This window comes from Pituophis catenifer, unplaced genomic scaffold (genome assembly GCF_029215685.1).
Source record: "Pituophis catenifer annectens isolate HBS135680 unplaced genomic scaffold, rPitCat1.0.hap2 SCAF_1, whole genome shotgun sequence".
Classification (NCBI taxonomy): domain Eukaryota; kingdom Metazoa; phylum Chordata; class Lepidosauria; order Squamata; family Colubridae; genus Pituophis; species Pituophis catenifer.
This window is the reverse complement of record NW_027256881.1, coordinates 205,192,521-205,209,188: the sequence shown is the minus strand read 5'-3', so window position 1 is coordinate 205,209,188 and position 16,668 is coordinate 205,192,521. Positions and strand designations below refer to the sequence as shown.

Below are 16,668 nucleotides of genomic sequence, written 5' to 3'. Positions count from 1 at the left end.
GGGTCCTTGGGCAAAGACCTCTAACGCTTCACTTGTCTACCTCAAATATTAGAGTAACATAAACTAGGGGAATCATGTTGGTTTAGTCGTCACCCAGATTTACAAGGTGCGAGTCAGATGTTGGGTAACCAGAACAATATATATTTTTATTTAAAAAATACATTTAACTTGTCTTGCTAGCAATTGAATACTTATAGATGTATGTGAAGTCTTAGCTACTACAAATTGCTGCCTTCTTATTGTTTCAGGCCTATATTGTAGTGTTACTAGGCAACGACTCGAGTCTTTCCTGCTTCCCGCCAAAAATCCACAAATAACACCCAAAAGTATGTTATCAATCCAATTGTCTTGAAACTATATCAGGAAAAAAAGCCCCAAAGCTATCAATCCAAGCTATTTATTTTACTTCCATTTATTTACTGATTGAGAATATGAAATGCAGGCCTGATTTGAATATGAAATGCAAATTGCAGTCCAAGATTTCCATGTAATTCTAAACTTGTTATTTAGATACGACTTTCATCCACTTCCACAGCTCGGTGAAGGCCAGGAATGAAAGTCAACAGCTTCCTTTGAATACTTCCCTTTCTGCTTTTCCGTGGGAGAGTCCCAAAGATCTTTGAGAAGTTATCTCCATTCTTTGAAGGAGATCTACAGACATTGCTAGTCACACTGATACTCCGATGCCTTCTCAATGATGTCTTCTTTACTTCATTACTACCAATTGGAAGAAAGCAGTCGTCTTCTGTGCTTGACTGTCGGCTAAAAATCTCTTTAGCGGGGTCTTCGAAAACACTGGATTGGTAAAAACTGTCCTCACTATCCATAGTCATTGAGCTAAGGCGGCTTAAGCAGCTGCTTTCACTGGAAAATCGGGCCTTACTGCCCAAGTGGGATTCTAATCCAGCATGATCACCAAAGATATTAGGTCCTTCTAATCCTGCAGAATCTGGTAGTGAGCAGACTTCTCCTAAAGGGCAAATGGAAGAGAACAAGCATTATATTCTCAGAAATGTTTGTTTGTAGCAGAAGAATATCAAAAGTGCCATTTGATTACTGTGAAGACACCGGAAGCCTTTACATGTGGAGCAAAAGGTTAGTTTCCAGACTTATTCTGTATGAGTGTGAGAGTTGAACAGGCATGAGGGAGACCTGAAAGCTTCCTCATATTACTGAGTTACAATCCCTAGCGACCTTTAAGCTGTTTCCTTGGTAATCACTGGTAAAGTTTTCTTAGTATCATTCGGCCCTGTTGAAACAATAAAACCTGTTCTCATTGGTGTCATTTTGGCCTAAATCAGTGTTTCTCAACCTTGACCAGTGGTGGGTTGCTCCGGTTCAGTCCGGTTCAGTCCGGTTCAGTCCGGTTCTTGCGAACCGGTAGTAATGGTGGCAGGAGGCTCCGCCTACCTGCCCTGAAGTCATCACTGATGATCTGCGCATGCGCATATGCACTCCCATTGCAAACCGGTAGTAAAGGTAAGTGGAATCCAGCCCTGATCTTGACCACTTAAAGATGTGTGGATGCTGACTGGGGAATTCTGGGAGTTGAAGTCCACACATCTTCAAGTGCCCAAAGTTGAGAAACACTGGCCTAAATAATGCTTGGTTGACTCTAGAAGAGGCAATAAATTGCTATGATGCAGAGCCAGCAAAGTCAATGGAGGAGAATACCGAGAACTGTAGTTTGGATTATTTTCAGACTCTGGATGCTAAGCTATAGTTTAGAGAGTCCAGATTCTGACCTTTTTTCTGCCACTATCCCCTCTTCCATGAGCATGACCAAGCTAAACAAATAAAAAAGTCCAGAGTCACCTTATAGAGGCAGCATATACATTTAATAAACAGACAAATAAAGAAATAAATACATCACACAACCTTTGAAAGTTTTAAGTGTCAATCAGAACTCAGCAGAGTCCAAAAGGAAAAAAATTAACAAAGAGAAACCAAAATTAGTTTTGAAGTTTCTAGAATACTCCATGCACCCTGATATGAAAAATATTGATTTTTCCCTCCAAATCAGACAGAAAAGATGATATGAGTCAGACAGAAAAATTAGTGCTGATTTACTTAATGTATGTGCTGTAGCTACCCTGTTTTTCCCAAAATAAGACATCCCCTGATAATAAACCCAATTGGGCTTTTGAGTGCATGGCAATAAGGCCAAATGCTTATTTCAGGGTTCAAAAAAATATAAGACAGGGTCTTATTTTCGGGGAAACACGGTATATGTGAGCCTACATAAAAGTTTATTGGGGAACTGACAAGGAACTATAATAAAACTAAGCAATTGATAACCATCAGAAGGGCAAGGTTAAAAAAATAATGACTTTAGTATCTAATTTTACAACTTCCTCAATATGGCACACCCACAACATAGACTATCGCAAATGTTCTTTTCGTAAAAGCAGAATATGGCTCTTATTCCTCTTCAGAACTTCCTTCAAACTACGCAAACAAAACTGAAACTAAGCAACTTTATAACCATTAACTGAATTTGCATATGTCCGTACAGAAATTGGGCGTTACCGTTTCTTACTTCTGCAACAGGACATTCAGACTTACCGCGAGCAAGGTCCTTTTCTCGTAAGCACAGGGCCTGGAGCTCGGCCAACTTATCTTGCAAAGTTTTCTGTCAAAGGGAAAACAACACTTTGTCATTTGGAAACTACTGTGTCTTTTATCAAGTAGCAACTCCATGCTTCAGTTATTTCTCATCGTGAAAAATCTGACCTGAGGATATCTCAAGACTGGATGCAAAAAATACAGGTAGTCCTCGACTTACAACAGTTTGTTTAGTGACCGTTCAAAGTTACAATAGCCCTGGAAAAAGTGCTTAGTGACTGGTTCATATTTATGATGGTTTCCATGTCCTAGAGTCATGTGATCAGCTTTTGTGATCTTCTGACAAGAAAAGTCAATGGGGAAGCCAGATTCACTTAACAACCGTATTACTAACTTAAGTAATGCAATGATTCACTTAACAGCTGTGGCAAGAAAAGTCATAAAATGGGGCAAAACTCCCTTAACAAATGTTTCACTTAGCAACATAAATTTGTGGCTCAATTGTGGTCGTAACTCAAGGACTACCTGTATATGGATTTTTCTTTTGTATAAGTCCAGTTCTAAATTACTTTAATGGAGCCTGATAGCTTTCTATCGTAATAGTAAATGACTTAATGTACAGGTAGGCCTCAAATTATAACCACAGCTGTTTCTGTTGCTAAGCAAGACAGATGTTAAGTGAGTCATGCCCCGACATTTTGTGCCATGGTTGTAAAGCAAATCACTGAAGTTGTCAAGTGGATTGTGCAGTTGTTAAGCGAATCTGTCTTCCCCCATTGACTTTGCTTGCCAGAAAATCACTAGGATGGTTGCAAGTAACAATCCCAGCATTCTGGGATGCTACAACCATCAAAAATACATACAGGTTGCCTAACACCCAAAGTCTGATCACATACCTTTGGGAAGGTTGCAATGGTTATATGTGTGAAAACTGGTCATAAGTCACTTTTTTCAGTGCCATGGTATATGTGAATGGTCATTAAATGAATGATTATAGGCGGAAGACTACCTGTATTGAGAAAGTCACAGTATGGGTTGTATTTCAAGCATTATTTAGATGCACCGTTTCTTGGAGACTCATGGCCACAGCTACTCCTTGAGTGGTGGGCCAATTGCTGCCCTCCAAAAATTGGAAAGGTTTTGATTAAACACTAAATTGCCTCTTTGGTCATAATAAAGATCACTATTTGATGGCAATTTTCAGAGTAGGAAAGCCATCAGCAACGGGAAAACCATCGTAACATAGACCAGAAATATCGTAGGATGAAGTTCATCATGAGGCTTAGATCTTCATTGTGAAACTAAAGGTCAGGCGGGTATTAGGAGCACCTGGCATCTCATTCGGACTGGCCATCCCACATAGTGAGAGCAAGGGTAGGATAAGATCCCATGCGCTACTTCCATAGAATGGGCTTTTCTTACAAATGTTGGAACAATTCAGTTCTGGAACCTTTGTGACTTATATGTAATTTATATCTTTTTTTTTTTAATTTGATTTATATGCCGCCCTTCTCCAAAGACTCAGGGCGGCTTACAATGTGCTCAGCAATAGCCTTCATCCTTTTGTATATTTATACAAAGTCAGCTTATTGCCCCCACAACTGGGTCCTCAATTTACCTACCTTAGAAAGGATGGAAGGCTGAGTCAACCTTGAGCCTTGGCGAGATTCGAACCCTGCAGTAATTGCAGGCAGCTGGTCTTAATAACCAGCTTAATAACAGGGTGCCTTAAACCACTGTACTACCAAGGTTCTTTTTCTGGTCCCTCTATTCTAATGGGCAAAACATTATGTGGGTAAGATCTAAGGAAGTACAAAAAAGCTGACTTGGATTTCCAGTAATATGGTGCAGCTGAAAATGGATCTCCTAAACTTCTCTGTTTTGGCCCTTTTGTTCCCCTAACTTTTTCTTGAACTTTGAGCACTAGCACTAGAGTAGAAGTGGACAACTTTGTTTAACTTTTATTTATTGGATTTATAGCCTGATTTTTTTTTCCCAGGAGAAAAAGGCAGTGGCTTATACTTTCTTCCTCTATTTTTTTTCCACAACAAAAACCCTGTAAGGTAAATTGGGTTGACAGAATGATATGTCCAACATCATCTCATTGAGTTTTGATAGTGGACAGTGGATTCGAATCTGGATCTGGATCTGGATCTGGATCTCCTTGGCCTTGATCACATTATCTTAACCACCATAGCACATTTGAATCCTCCTTGTAGCGGAGGGGAAACTCTGGGAAAGTTGCCCAGTCCAAATGGTTCTTTTTGGCAAGAAGGTTGTCCAATTTTATAGAAGACAGCAAAGTTTTAAGGTAGCTTCAGTGAATATTGCACTTTAAACAAATAATAGTAAACAAGTGTGTGTCTGTTAATTCGTTATTTGTTAATAGTTTATATCCTTTATATCCTAGAGTTTATATCCTAGTTATAAAGCAGGGAGGATATAAACTATAAATAGTTTATATCCTTTATATCCTAGAGTTTATATCCTAGTTATAAAGCAGGGAGACAAATCCTGGCAAAAACACCAAGTAGATAAGTGGAGGAATTGACTTTGACATCAAGGATTTTCATTTATGGAGGAATTAACCTGGATATGGACTTTGTTTGTAAGCTGTTTGTTTCTCTGTTCACTGAATTGCTTCCAAAGCTTCACAATAATCCTGACTCAGTGGGGCTGCTTTCGCTGGGATCCAGCTTTGCCTCCCTGAGCAGCCCAAGGGGTTCCCTTCACCTTAGAATCTGGCTGAAGCCAATATACACCCTCGCTTTCCATTTTACATAGAAATCGTACCTTCATGCAATGCAACTTGGTTTCCAGTTCCATTCTTTTCATAATCAGGGCTTCATTCACTGTATCTAACCTATAAATTGAATTAACGATTATCATCATCAGTGTCTAACCAATAAGCGAGTTACTGATATCATCATTGTCATTTTAATATAATTTTATAGTGGCAATACAACCCTAGGAATGGAAGCAAGAGTTGTTTTAGATCAGTCCATTTTAGAAAGATAGCCTACAGAAAGAAATATCATTTAGGGTTAGGGTTAGAAAAGCTAGAGTAGGCAAATGTTTTTTTACTTTTGTGACACTCTGACTTTTCTGTCATAGTCAGCCACAAAGGCCTTTGGAGGTCTCTAATAATGATACCAGTGAAGTTTAAGGAGAGAGAGAGAGAGTTAAAAAGAGCTGAAAAAAATGGGGCTGTGGATGTAAGTTCCCTCTATCTGAACTGGAAGATAATTTAACTAAAAGTTAACCTTTTAGTTCTTTTAACTAAAAGTTAAAATAAATAAGTGCCAGTTGTTAAGAAGTGACAATAGTTGCAAAAGAATGCTACCTAATCATGCCTTCAATTAGTCAAAGGGAAAAACAATGAGAAAGGTGGTTCACCTAGTTCCGTGATGGTGAACCTTTTAGAGACCGAGAGCCCAAACTGCAACCCAAGTCCCACTTATTTATCGCAAAGTGTCAACACGGCAATTTAACCTGAATAATGAGGTTTTACTACCTCATTATTCAGGTTAAATTGCCGTGTTGACACTTTGACACTTCAGTTGACACTGAACAAGGCAGAGTTCAGCTAAATGTTCTAAGGAAAACGTGATAAATGCACTTTTATGCCCCTTCAATTTTTTTCTGCTTTTGAAATATTACGTTTAGCAACAATAAAAAAGAAAAACTTTTGTAATATCATTTCTCTTTCCCTCCCTCTCTCTTTCCCCCTCTCTTTCTCTTTCTCTCTCTCTTTCCCTCCCTCTCTTCCCCTCCCTCTCTTTCCCCCTCTCTCTCTTTCCCTCCCTCTCTTTCCCTCCCTCCCTCTCTCTTCCTCCCTCTTTCTCTCTCTCTCTCTTTCCCTCCCTCCCTCCCTCTCTCTCCTCCTCTCTTTTTCTCTCTTTCCCTCTCTCTCTCTTTCTCTCTCTCTCTCTTTCCCTCCCTCCCTCTCTTTCCCTCCCTCTCTTCCCCTCCCTCCCTCTCTCTCTCTCCCTCCCTCTCTTTTTCTCTCTCTCTCTTTCCCTCCCTCCCTCTCTCTCTCCCCCCCACGGGAGAAACGCGATGGAGCTGGGCTGGGGCGTGCCCATAGAGAGCGTTCTGAGTGCCACTTCTGGCATTCATGCCATAGGTTCGCCACCACTGGTCTAGTTGTTGAATCTCATGAAAACCACGAGAGAAAAGAACAGCAACTGGACTGTCCCCTATTTCTGATTTTTGGGGACACTGTAACTTTGAGTGGCAGAGTGCTACAATTTAATCCTCATCTATTTCTTATGATGTATCTCATTCATCAAGTCATCTTGCCATCTTTCCTCCCTTTACAATACAAAGATGCGTTTGTTCCCATTTGTAGTGGATTTCCAATCTAAGGAGAGCAATCATATTCTTTCCTTAGCATGTGAAAAACTGATGGAATGCCCACTCCAATCAATAACAAATGCATAATATTACAAAAATAAGCTCAGGCACCAGCCCCATATATCTTGGTTACCTTAAAAAATTCCTAGATGATTTAATCATGTCCACCTGTTCTTTGTGACTTAGTCCTTTAATGCTCACTCCATTGATGCTGACCAGGATGTAACCTGTAATAATGCAAAATGAAATATGTTAGAATATGTATTTTGATGTTCATCAACCCTTCTACATTATCAGAAATGTGATCCCTTAAACCATGAGAATTCTAAGAAAGGTTAGTTACCATGTTGGAGTCCAGTAAGAGAAGCTGGGCTTCCTCCTTTCACGTTGCAAATATAAGTGCAAGTTTCCATGAAACGATTACTTTGGCACTAAAATGGAAGAATTAAAGAATTAAAGCAAAACATGAAACAAAAAATGTTGTTAGAAGAGCAACTCTTATCTTGCAACTTTTGACCCCAATTCCTAGCTACCATTAGAGTGGCCACCTGTCCCCCTTTTCAAAGAATAGCCTGTTATTTTAGTTGGGTTCACATGACTCATTGAGAAGCCGACTACATTTTAGCCTGGATGGTGATCAATTGACTGGTTTATCACACAAATCCAACAGATGAAGGGGAGTAAATCAATGAGGGATAAGCATGTCATGTCAATTAAGTCTGCTAGAAAGTGTTCTCCATTGACAGGGTTGCCCAATCCAAGCCTTTGAAGTTACTCATTATAGTTGGAAATTGGGCAACAATTATTAGACTCGGCAAGCAGATGGCTCCTACAGACCCCTGTATCCTCGCTAAGGGATAGTGTATTTTATTTAAATTTAAAATATATGAAATGATGTCTTGTTTTGTCTTCAGTTTTTGGTGGTGCATTTCTTTTTGGCCATGTGTAGACAGCTATCCTGAGTTTCCAACATGGTACAGGAAGGTCAGTTGCCTTACAACTCTACCAAACTGCCTACGCCCATGGAAAGCTTTACTTGTCAAGTGCAAAAATAAACATTTCCTCTTTTTATCCTTTAAAGAAAAATAACAAGAACAATCAGAGGAAAAAATAGGCTTCCCACCCAACAACTGGGCTGTCCTGTTCTTTCATGGCATATGACTGATTACCAAGCTGCACCAATATGATTAGGAGGAAACTGGGCCATTGCGCCACAGAAGATTCTCTGCACTGTTCCCCAGTGTGAGATGTCAGCTTTTAGAACATGCCATAAAGGGAAGAAAAGGGAAAGGGGAGTGTTGAAAAATCAAGAGGGCAGCACAATCATGCAGTTGAAATCCCACTTTTTAAAAAGGTGCATTGCACAAATTTGTGGCTGCTCTCTTGAGTTATTTGACCCCCCACGCCCTTCACAGAAACCCCTGAAAGAGGGAGAAAGGACCAGGAGCCAGACCCAAACATTTTGCTGCCTATGACAAAGTAGCATCACCTACCATGCCACATACTGTCCAAAATCTGATTGAAATCTGATTGATTGATGTTTCTTCAACTGTGATAGGAATACCACCTTTCTTTGTGTCTGAAGGGAACAAGCTAACTTAAAGATGCAGCTCCAGTTACCCGACCCTCAACTTTCTCCAAAGCACAATATCTCCTGGAATCTGATACCAGAGGGTAAATGACTCATTTTACCCCCTGGTAGGGCTGGCCTTTGAAGAACACATAATCCCCTTTCATTCTGTCTTGCAATTACTTGGCTATAGTTTCTCAGTTGAAAGAGAGGCCCCTCCACAGTCAGCAGAGTGGTGGGCATGGTGACAAAGGAGGACACATGGGATATCAGCAGCAAATGCCATGACTTGAATCAGAAACCACACAGTTGCTGTCATTAGGACACCAGTGCCAGTTGCTGCGGACATCACTCTTATCTTCCTTTTTAATTCTCCAGAATTGTATGGAAAAGTGTGGTCAACAATTATACAAAGTGAAACACTTTGCATATGTTTTAGTGGCAAGGGGGGAAAAGTGCACATACTCAGATACCAGTGGTGGGTTGCTACCTGTTCGCACCAGTTCGGGTGAACCGATAGTAGCAGCGGCGAGAGGCTCCGACCACTCACCCAGATGTCATCAAATATGCTCTGTGCATGTGTAGAGCGAACCGGTAGCAAAGGTAAGTGAAATCCACCACTGTCAAACACATATCTTCTGCCTAGGAATAGCTAAGATGTTTAAGAAGTAGATCCCTCTTTTTTGGTTTGTATTGCCTGTTTGTGCCACATAATCCCTTCAAATGTTTATTTCAAAGAATTAAGATGATTACATATCACTGCTCCCCTTCAAAGAAAGGTGTTATGACCCAGCTCCCCAAACTGAGAGCTCCAAGAGCTCCCCAAACATGACAAAACCCTCTGAAGTTAACGCAAAGATTCCTTTATTAGGAGCGCCGGCAACCCCGGCAAAAAGTTTCTCTCTCAAAGCAGGTTAACAAGTCCGGCTGACCGGAAGATGAATAGTTGTCTGCCACATCTATTCATCTCTGCCTCCTGCCTTTTATCCGCAAGCTAGGGTGGGGCTTTGTTAGCAGCGGTGGCTCGTCCTTCCCAAAGATTGGCCCATGGATTTCCACTGCTTGCTTCTTCTCTGCCTGCTGCACATCCACTTGTCAGGCACTGGCCCCAGCTGTTCCTCCTCTTCCTCATTAGTCATCTCCAGACTTGAGGGCTGTTGACTCTCCATCTGAGGGCTGACGGACGGCCCAGGCTCTGCCTCTTTTTCTCTCTCTGCCAGCTCCATGACCTCTTCCCCCTCGGAGCTCTCCGGTTGCCTTGCTGCTGACCTTGACTCACACCTCCTCCTCTTCCTTGATTCGGCTGCTGGAGTGGCTAGTGGCCAACACAACAAAAGGACTCTTTCTTTCATGATGAGTTAACTCTTGTGATTTCATAGATGTGTCTGTGCAATGTTATGGTTTACCTCTAAGGTAAAGGTAAAGATTCCCCTCGCACATATGTGCTAGTCGTTCCCGACTCTAGGGGGCGGTGCTCATCTCCGTTTCAAAGCCGAAGAGCCAGCGCTGTCCGAAGATGTCTCTGTGGTCATGTGGCCAGCATGACAAAACACCAAAGGTGCACGGAATGCTGTTACCTTCCCATCAAAGGTGGTCCCTATTTTTCTACTTGCATTTTTTATGTGCTTTCGAACTGCTAAGTTGGCAGAAGCTGGGACAAGTAACGGGAGCTCAGCCCGTTACACGGCACCTGCATGTAATTGTAAGTTCCTTAAGCAAAATGACTCTGATGGGTCTTCCTTGTCATTTGTGCCACATTCAGTATGGAAGTCAATAGAAGCAGCGCTCCAAGGATGGTAAGGAGCTAGTGTTTCAATTTTCCACAATGGTCCAGAATGCTTGACGCAGACAAACTTTAAGTACAAACTTTAAGAGGAAATGTTCAGGCCCTGTTGCCATTGTGGAATGAGCCAAGGTGAACCTCAATAAGTGAGGAACATCTCTATGAGTATCAATGAATGCCTTTGTTGAAATCAGTCTTCTGGAATTACTGTTTGCCATCCTACCTATTAGCCATGGAGATGCCTATTCACAAAGTTAAAGCCTCACCTGGATTTCAAATCCAAATGTTTCATTGTCTTCCTTGAAGATTTTAAATGTCTTTCTGTATAAAAAATAAAATAGGAAGAAGTTGTTTAGCTATGCCATGTAACATTGCTACCAGTAAATGATTGAAAGATATAGTGAACAAAAATAATAACTTTTGAATGGGCTTTTCTTATGAAATAATCTTCAACTTTATGGATAACAAAAGAAGTATGGCAAACTCCTACATTATGGAAATCAAATTGTTCTCCAGCTTGGTGTCCTCCAGCAGTTTTCAAGTAGCACAAAATCCCAAAATATCTTGGAGGAGACCATGTTGGAGAAAGTGGCTCTAAGAATGATGGTGAAATAAACCAGGGACACAAATTAGATAAAATGCAACTCAAGGCAAGGACCTCCAGGTTTGAACTCAAACTCAAAAGGTAACGAAATAGACCTGAGTGAGTTTTTGATTCCACTGAGTTCAAAATGAGCTTCAGTCATGATAGGGGCCAGAAAAGGCAGATGGTGGTTAGCACTCTAAAGGGGGGATACAACTATCAGTTCAACATGTGAAAAAATTAACAATGGACACAGCCGAGAAATCTAAGTGGAGCAAAGTGGGTAACAATTTTGCTGTTATCTCACATCTCCTCCAGCTCGCAATTTATGTTCATATTTATCTCTCTAGCATAATTTTTGGGACAACGGGCACACACAGTTAAAATATGTCTATTCAGCATATTTCTTTTCTGCATCAATCCTTTCAGGTTACACACTCGGCTTCCCGATTTGGTTGAATTAAATCAGATTATGAATTTAACAGAACATAAAATGGCGGGTCACTTCCTGGGGCATTTGCTACCAGATCAATCAGCGGTTTCTTTAACATAGATATGAACTTGCATGCAAAGTCTTCCAAGAGTTTTTTTTTTTTAATCTAATATACATACCTACTTAATCTCTTAATGCCATTTTGCCACAATGTGGCATAATAACTGTACTGTTAACTGGTTTCATAGAGAGATTGCCCTTATGAATTATTTAATCTTTTCACCTCTGTACAGCCCACATATTTCACTGCAGCAATCTCATGCTTACATCTTCACCATTCATTATGTTCCTCTATCTTCCTACACATTTGTTGCCTTACAGGCAGGCAGATAGTAAACAAATAATAGACGAAAGGAGCAAAGTAATATCTTTATTACCTGTGTGGGCCAGAAGATTTGCTTATGGAACTCGTTCTGTTTAAAGCAAGCTGGAAATAGAAATGGAGAGCAGGAATTAGTTCCATCACACACAGAGAAGTATTTTTTCTATCATATCAAATCAGTAGCATGATGAAAACGTTACACGTGGACTGATAGGAATCCTTAATAATGAAATAAACAAGACAACTGCTTTCCTAAATACTTCATCAGGAGAAGCCGACCAGTTTAACTAAGTTAGAAATCTTGCTCTAACTGACCCCAATTTTGTTCATAACCAACTTTTTCAGAGTAGAAAGCCACATATGGACCATAACCATAATTGCTGTCTTTCATCTTTAACTACTAGCAGAATAGAAATATACATATCTGACTAGCTGTCATATCTAGCAGCTACTTTGGTTGTCAAAAAGCCTCCCTGAACAAGAGAGACCTTTCATCGCAATCTGTGGACACCTCATTCAGTTATCATGGACAGCTTCTTCTCCATAAAGTCATCTAAAGCTCTCATCAAATCTATGAAGATCTTATCTTAGTTGTTGCTAGAATGGGTGAGGGAAATCTTCCTTCATTTTGCCATAAATTCGTTACTGATTACTTTCGTATACCACATGCTAATTTGTTAATTGTTCAAATATATATGTATGTGCCTTTCTAATTCTGTTTGAATTTGTATGTCGCCTGTTGTTACTACATGCAAATTCCAGTTTATTTATTCTTCCCAAACTTTTACAGGGCAGTCTCTGCCATCTTGCTGAACAAAATGCCATATCAACATAGATTCCTCATTCAAGAATATCAAGGAACTACGCAAAAAAACCAAAAAACAAAAAACCAACATCAGAAAAGCACAACAACAGCAACAACAACAACAGGAGACTGTATTTTTGGCAGATTTTGATTCTATTACGAGGGTCCATTCTAGTTGTACAGAATTTTTGGCTGGAATTTACTAATTCTGATAAATTAGGCACTACTTAAAACACTACAGGAGGACTTGGTTCAAGCATCTTTAGACATACACACGATGTTCATAAATTGAGAAAATGCTGTAGCCCTTTTTCACTGGAAAAGTAGAAGCTCCAATGAGGCAGGACACTGTATGAATTGGGTCCTTTTAATATTTATTTATTTATTTAAATGGATTAGCCACCCAACTCCAGTGGTCTCTGGATGGCATATAAACTAGGGAAAATATAAAAATAGTTAAAAGCACTTAATACGGTTGCCTTGAGTTAAATGTAGTCCAACAACAATATCTACTGACTTCTGAAGATATTATTAAAACGCATTCTCGGTGGCTCATTTACACGTTGCTGTAGTTTTCCTGACAATGATACAACTGTGGTTTTCTATTGCTTTCTTCTGAGATTATTTTTTTAAAAAAATTGGGATATCTGAGATTTTCTATATATGAACTCAGAACCAATCCTTGCTTCTCTTTTAACCAACCCAAAGCTATCTTCATAAGTCAAAGTAAACTGATAGCCATCTTATACCTGTCATTCAGTGTTATCTCCTTCAGACAATACCCCTGTCCTCTGCCTATCAGGTACATACATGTGATAAAAGTAGGTTTTCCCAAATTAAAGCATTAAATAAAACATAGAGGAGATGTATGGCAATTGTAATATGGAAATAAGATAATGCATGTTTAATGCTCGTTCCAATATAGAAATAAAATAATGCATGTTCTGCAGACAGAGAGGATGTTAGCTTGTTATTTTTCATGGTCACTTTCTTTTTCCTCCCATACAAACTTTTTTTATAAACTGAACATTTGAATGTTAAGCTATATAATCAGGCAAACATTTATTCAAGTAATCTAAAAATTAAACATCACCACTGTATGGACTGAAGTTAATGATTACATCTGGGAAAACAAAACTCATCTCCTTAAAATAGACAGTAAGAGCTGCTCCTGGTTTAACTACCACTGTCTGACCTCCTCAACATATTCTTAAATGCTGCACAAGTAGACACAAGTAGACAGTTAAGAAAAAACAACCGAATTTTGTGTCAAAGGTGGCTTGGACTATGGCCTGACCTTAAGCACAGAACCCGTGACCGGCTGTTTTAAAGCACCTTCTCTATCTGGGCACCCATGGCTGTCCTAATGCATGGGCCTGATGGGCACTTACCCATGGGCCCCACGAGCATAGGGGCCCCATACTAATCTGTGTATGTTAACCCTTCAATGCACCTTGTATCATATAAATACAGCAACTGAGTATTATTGTGTTTTTCAAGCCTCATGTATTGCTCAAATGTTTATCATGTGGATTAGTTGTTGCGGCACCACATGTTTTTAATGTTTCAACACCAATTTTGCTGGAAGTGCCAATAAAATTAATATATGTTTAATTTTATCGACCATTTACATTTTTATTCCTGTGAGTAGTTATCATAGGGGCCAGTCAGTGGTGGGATTCAAATAATTTAACAACTGGTTCTCTGCCCTAATGATTTCTTCCAACAACCAGTTCACCAAATTGCTCAGAAAGTCAACAACCGGTTCTCCCGAAGTGCTGCCAACTGGCTGAATCCCACCACTGGCCCCAGTGCACTGCTTTATGCCCAGGGCCCATAATGCTGTTAAGACGGCCCTGACTTTAGTCAAGCTGACCGAGGAGGCTGCTGTTGGAACAAGCTACATCTGGGCTCTGCCTTTGGATTGCATTAAAATCAATTGGGATTACAATCCGTTTATCAACGCCAATCCACTACCAAGAGACTGTCCCAAACATTTTTCTGTCTGACAGAGAAGAGCAAAGGGCACCATGCGCTCCAGCAACTTTCCCAGTGCTGAAATTGCTATGAATTATTTGGCCACGTGAAATAAAAAATATCCCAGAAGAAGGAGGGAGGAAAAAAGGAGTGTTCATAAATACATACATATATAGATATTAAACCATTTTTCTATATATAAACCAGAGAGCAATGTGAAAGAAAGGAGAAGACCAAAAAAAAAAAAATAATCACCAGCTAAACCCCCATTAAATTTCTGTAATTCAAGCAATGCTCCTGGTACAAAACTTTCTCTTAAACTAGTTTAGGCTTGAATCTTTTGAGCTGCCAATAAATCTTCTGGTAAATCTATTTCTGGTTAGCCAAAAAGGAAAAGAAAGAAATATGTCTTTTATAGGTGACACAAACAAAATCCTGCAAAGTTCCAAAGTGAGCAGTACCTGTTTGCAGTCCTTGGACAATCTTCCAGTTGGGTCTGAGAACATTTGGCTTCCCTGGTTGTCCAAAGATGGACCATCAATTGGCTCCAAAGATGGGCTGTAATTTGAGCTGAGACAGTAGCCCACACAGTTGGCATTGCCTCTCTGTTGAATCAACCTCTTCAAGGACATCTTGCATTCAAGCTGAACTCATTCAGCACTGAAGAGTATTGCATGAGTGAGGAAGCCAGCTAAAAGCATAACTACTCTAGCCCAAAATATTAAAAAAAAAAAAAAAAAAAGCATAGGGGAAACCCATGTGACTTGTGGTTTAGGGTGCAGGTTACATAAATCTTTTTTCTCAGATCATTCAGTGTTACTCAGGGCATGTAGAGATGGTGGTTTTTTTTTTTTTTTTTTTTTTGCTTATGAGACTGAACAATCTGCTTACTTTTCCCCCGCCTCCTTCAGCTAGTGGTAAATAGAAGGGATTCTTAACATGCTATTTTTCTGCCTTTGATAATCTGTGTCCAAAACACCATCTGTCAATCTCTCCAGATCTGATGATTTCGTGCCATTTATAGATGTCTTTAAATTTTTTATTAAGGAACCCACCATTTTCAACAGCATGGCAGAAATTGAGAGAGAGGGGGAGAGGGAAAGGAGAGGGAGAGAGGGAGGGAGGGACAAAAAAGGGAGAGGGGGAGAGAGAGGGAGGGGGGAGAGAGGGAGAGGGTGGGGGAGTGAGAGGAGGAGAGAGAGGGGGAGTGAGAGGGGGAGAGGGGGGAGAGGGGGAGGGAGAGAGAGGGAGAGAGGGGGAGTGAGAGGGGGAGAGGGGGGAGAGGGGGAGGGAGAGAGAGGGAGAGAGGGAGGGACAGGGACAGGGAGAGGGGGAGAAAGGGAGAGAGGGAGGGAGAGAGGGAGGAGGGAGGGAGACAGAGAGAGAGAGATTAAAACTGTTACTTAAAAGTAAAGCAACGCTTCTTCAAATATATAAATAGGGGACTATCATTCATTTTTGATTGTGGCAAGGTAGGGATGAAAAGGTTGATTCTATCTGATTGTGGAAAGGTAGGGATGAAAAGTTGGAAATCCTCTCTTATTATTTCTTTTTCTTCAAATAAATAATAAGAGAGATACGGGGGGAAAGATACAAAATGGAAAGAAGACCACCAAGAAACATTGTTTTAAAAAGAGGATATACAGTATTTATCTGTTGTATGTTATGTGTTTGTCATATTGTGCTATAATTAAAAAAATATATTTTTTTTTAAAAAAGAAAGAAAAGTTGGAAATCCTGTTTTATTTTCAATGCTCTATACAGACTTTTCCAGGTTGCACCTAGCCAAACATGTCCCCAGTAATTTCTTTTGTCTACCATTTTCTCTCTCTAAATGAATTCAACTCTCTAAAAGAATGCAAATGACCAGCTGTCTGCAAGGAATATAAATCCTTCCTTTCCCCGCCATTCAGTCAGAGCTGAAGAAGCTTCTTGGATGAGAAACAAAACATCTTCCAAGAAAAAATAAGAAGGTCCAGTGGCCTCCTGATAAAGCACCTTTGGGACTATCTGGTGTTTGGTAACTAAGACTCCTAATTGGTGGAGTCATGTTTCTAAATTCCTCTCACCTATGCTAGGCATACAAGTGCCAATAACTTTCCATTCCAAGGATGGGTTTTGTTGACATGTGGTTTACATTGAGAGATCTTTTGTATGAGCCCCATCCTCCCTCCATTGATTCTTCCCACATACTCAACACTTATCTGGGTGGTA

At 40.1% G+C, this 16,668-nt stretch overlaps 1 protein-coding gene across 1 annotated transcript; it reads right to left on the bottom strand.

The window, feature by feature from the left end:
• Positions 1 to 416: 416 nt before the first annotated feature.
• Positions 417 to 15,086, bottom strand: CYTIP (cytohesin 1 interacting protein). The gene is made up of 8 exons (XM_070956994.1): positions 14,916 to 15,086; positions 11,728 to 11,777; positions 10,541 to 10,595; positions 7,265 to 7,352; positions 7,055 to 7,148; positions 5,359 to 5,428; positions 2,566 to 2,632; positions 417 to 970 (listed from the first exon to the last, which is right to left on the bottom strand). Exons 1-8 carry the CDS (start codon positions 15,084 to 15,086, stop codon positions 507 to 509), a joined length of 1,059 nt encoding a protein of 352 aa, XP_070813095.1. The 3' UTR covers positions 417 to 506.
• Between the last annotated feature and the right edge of the window lie 1,582 nt (positions 15,087 to 16,668).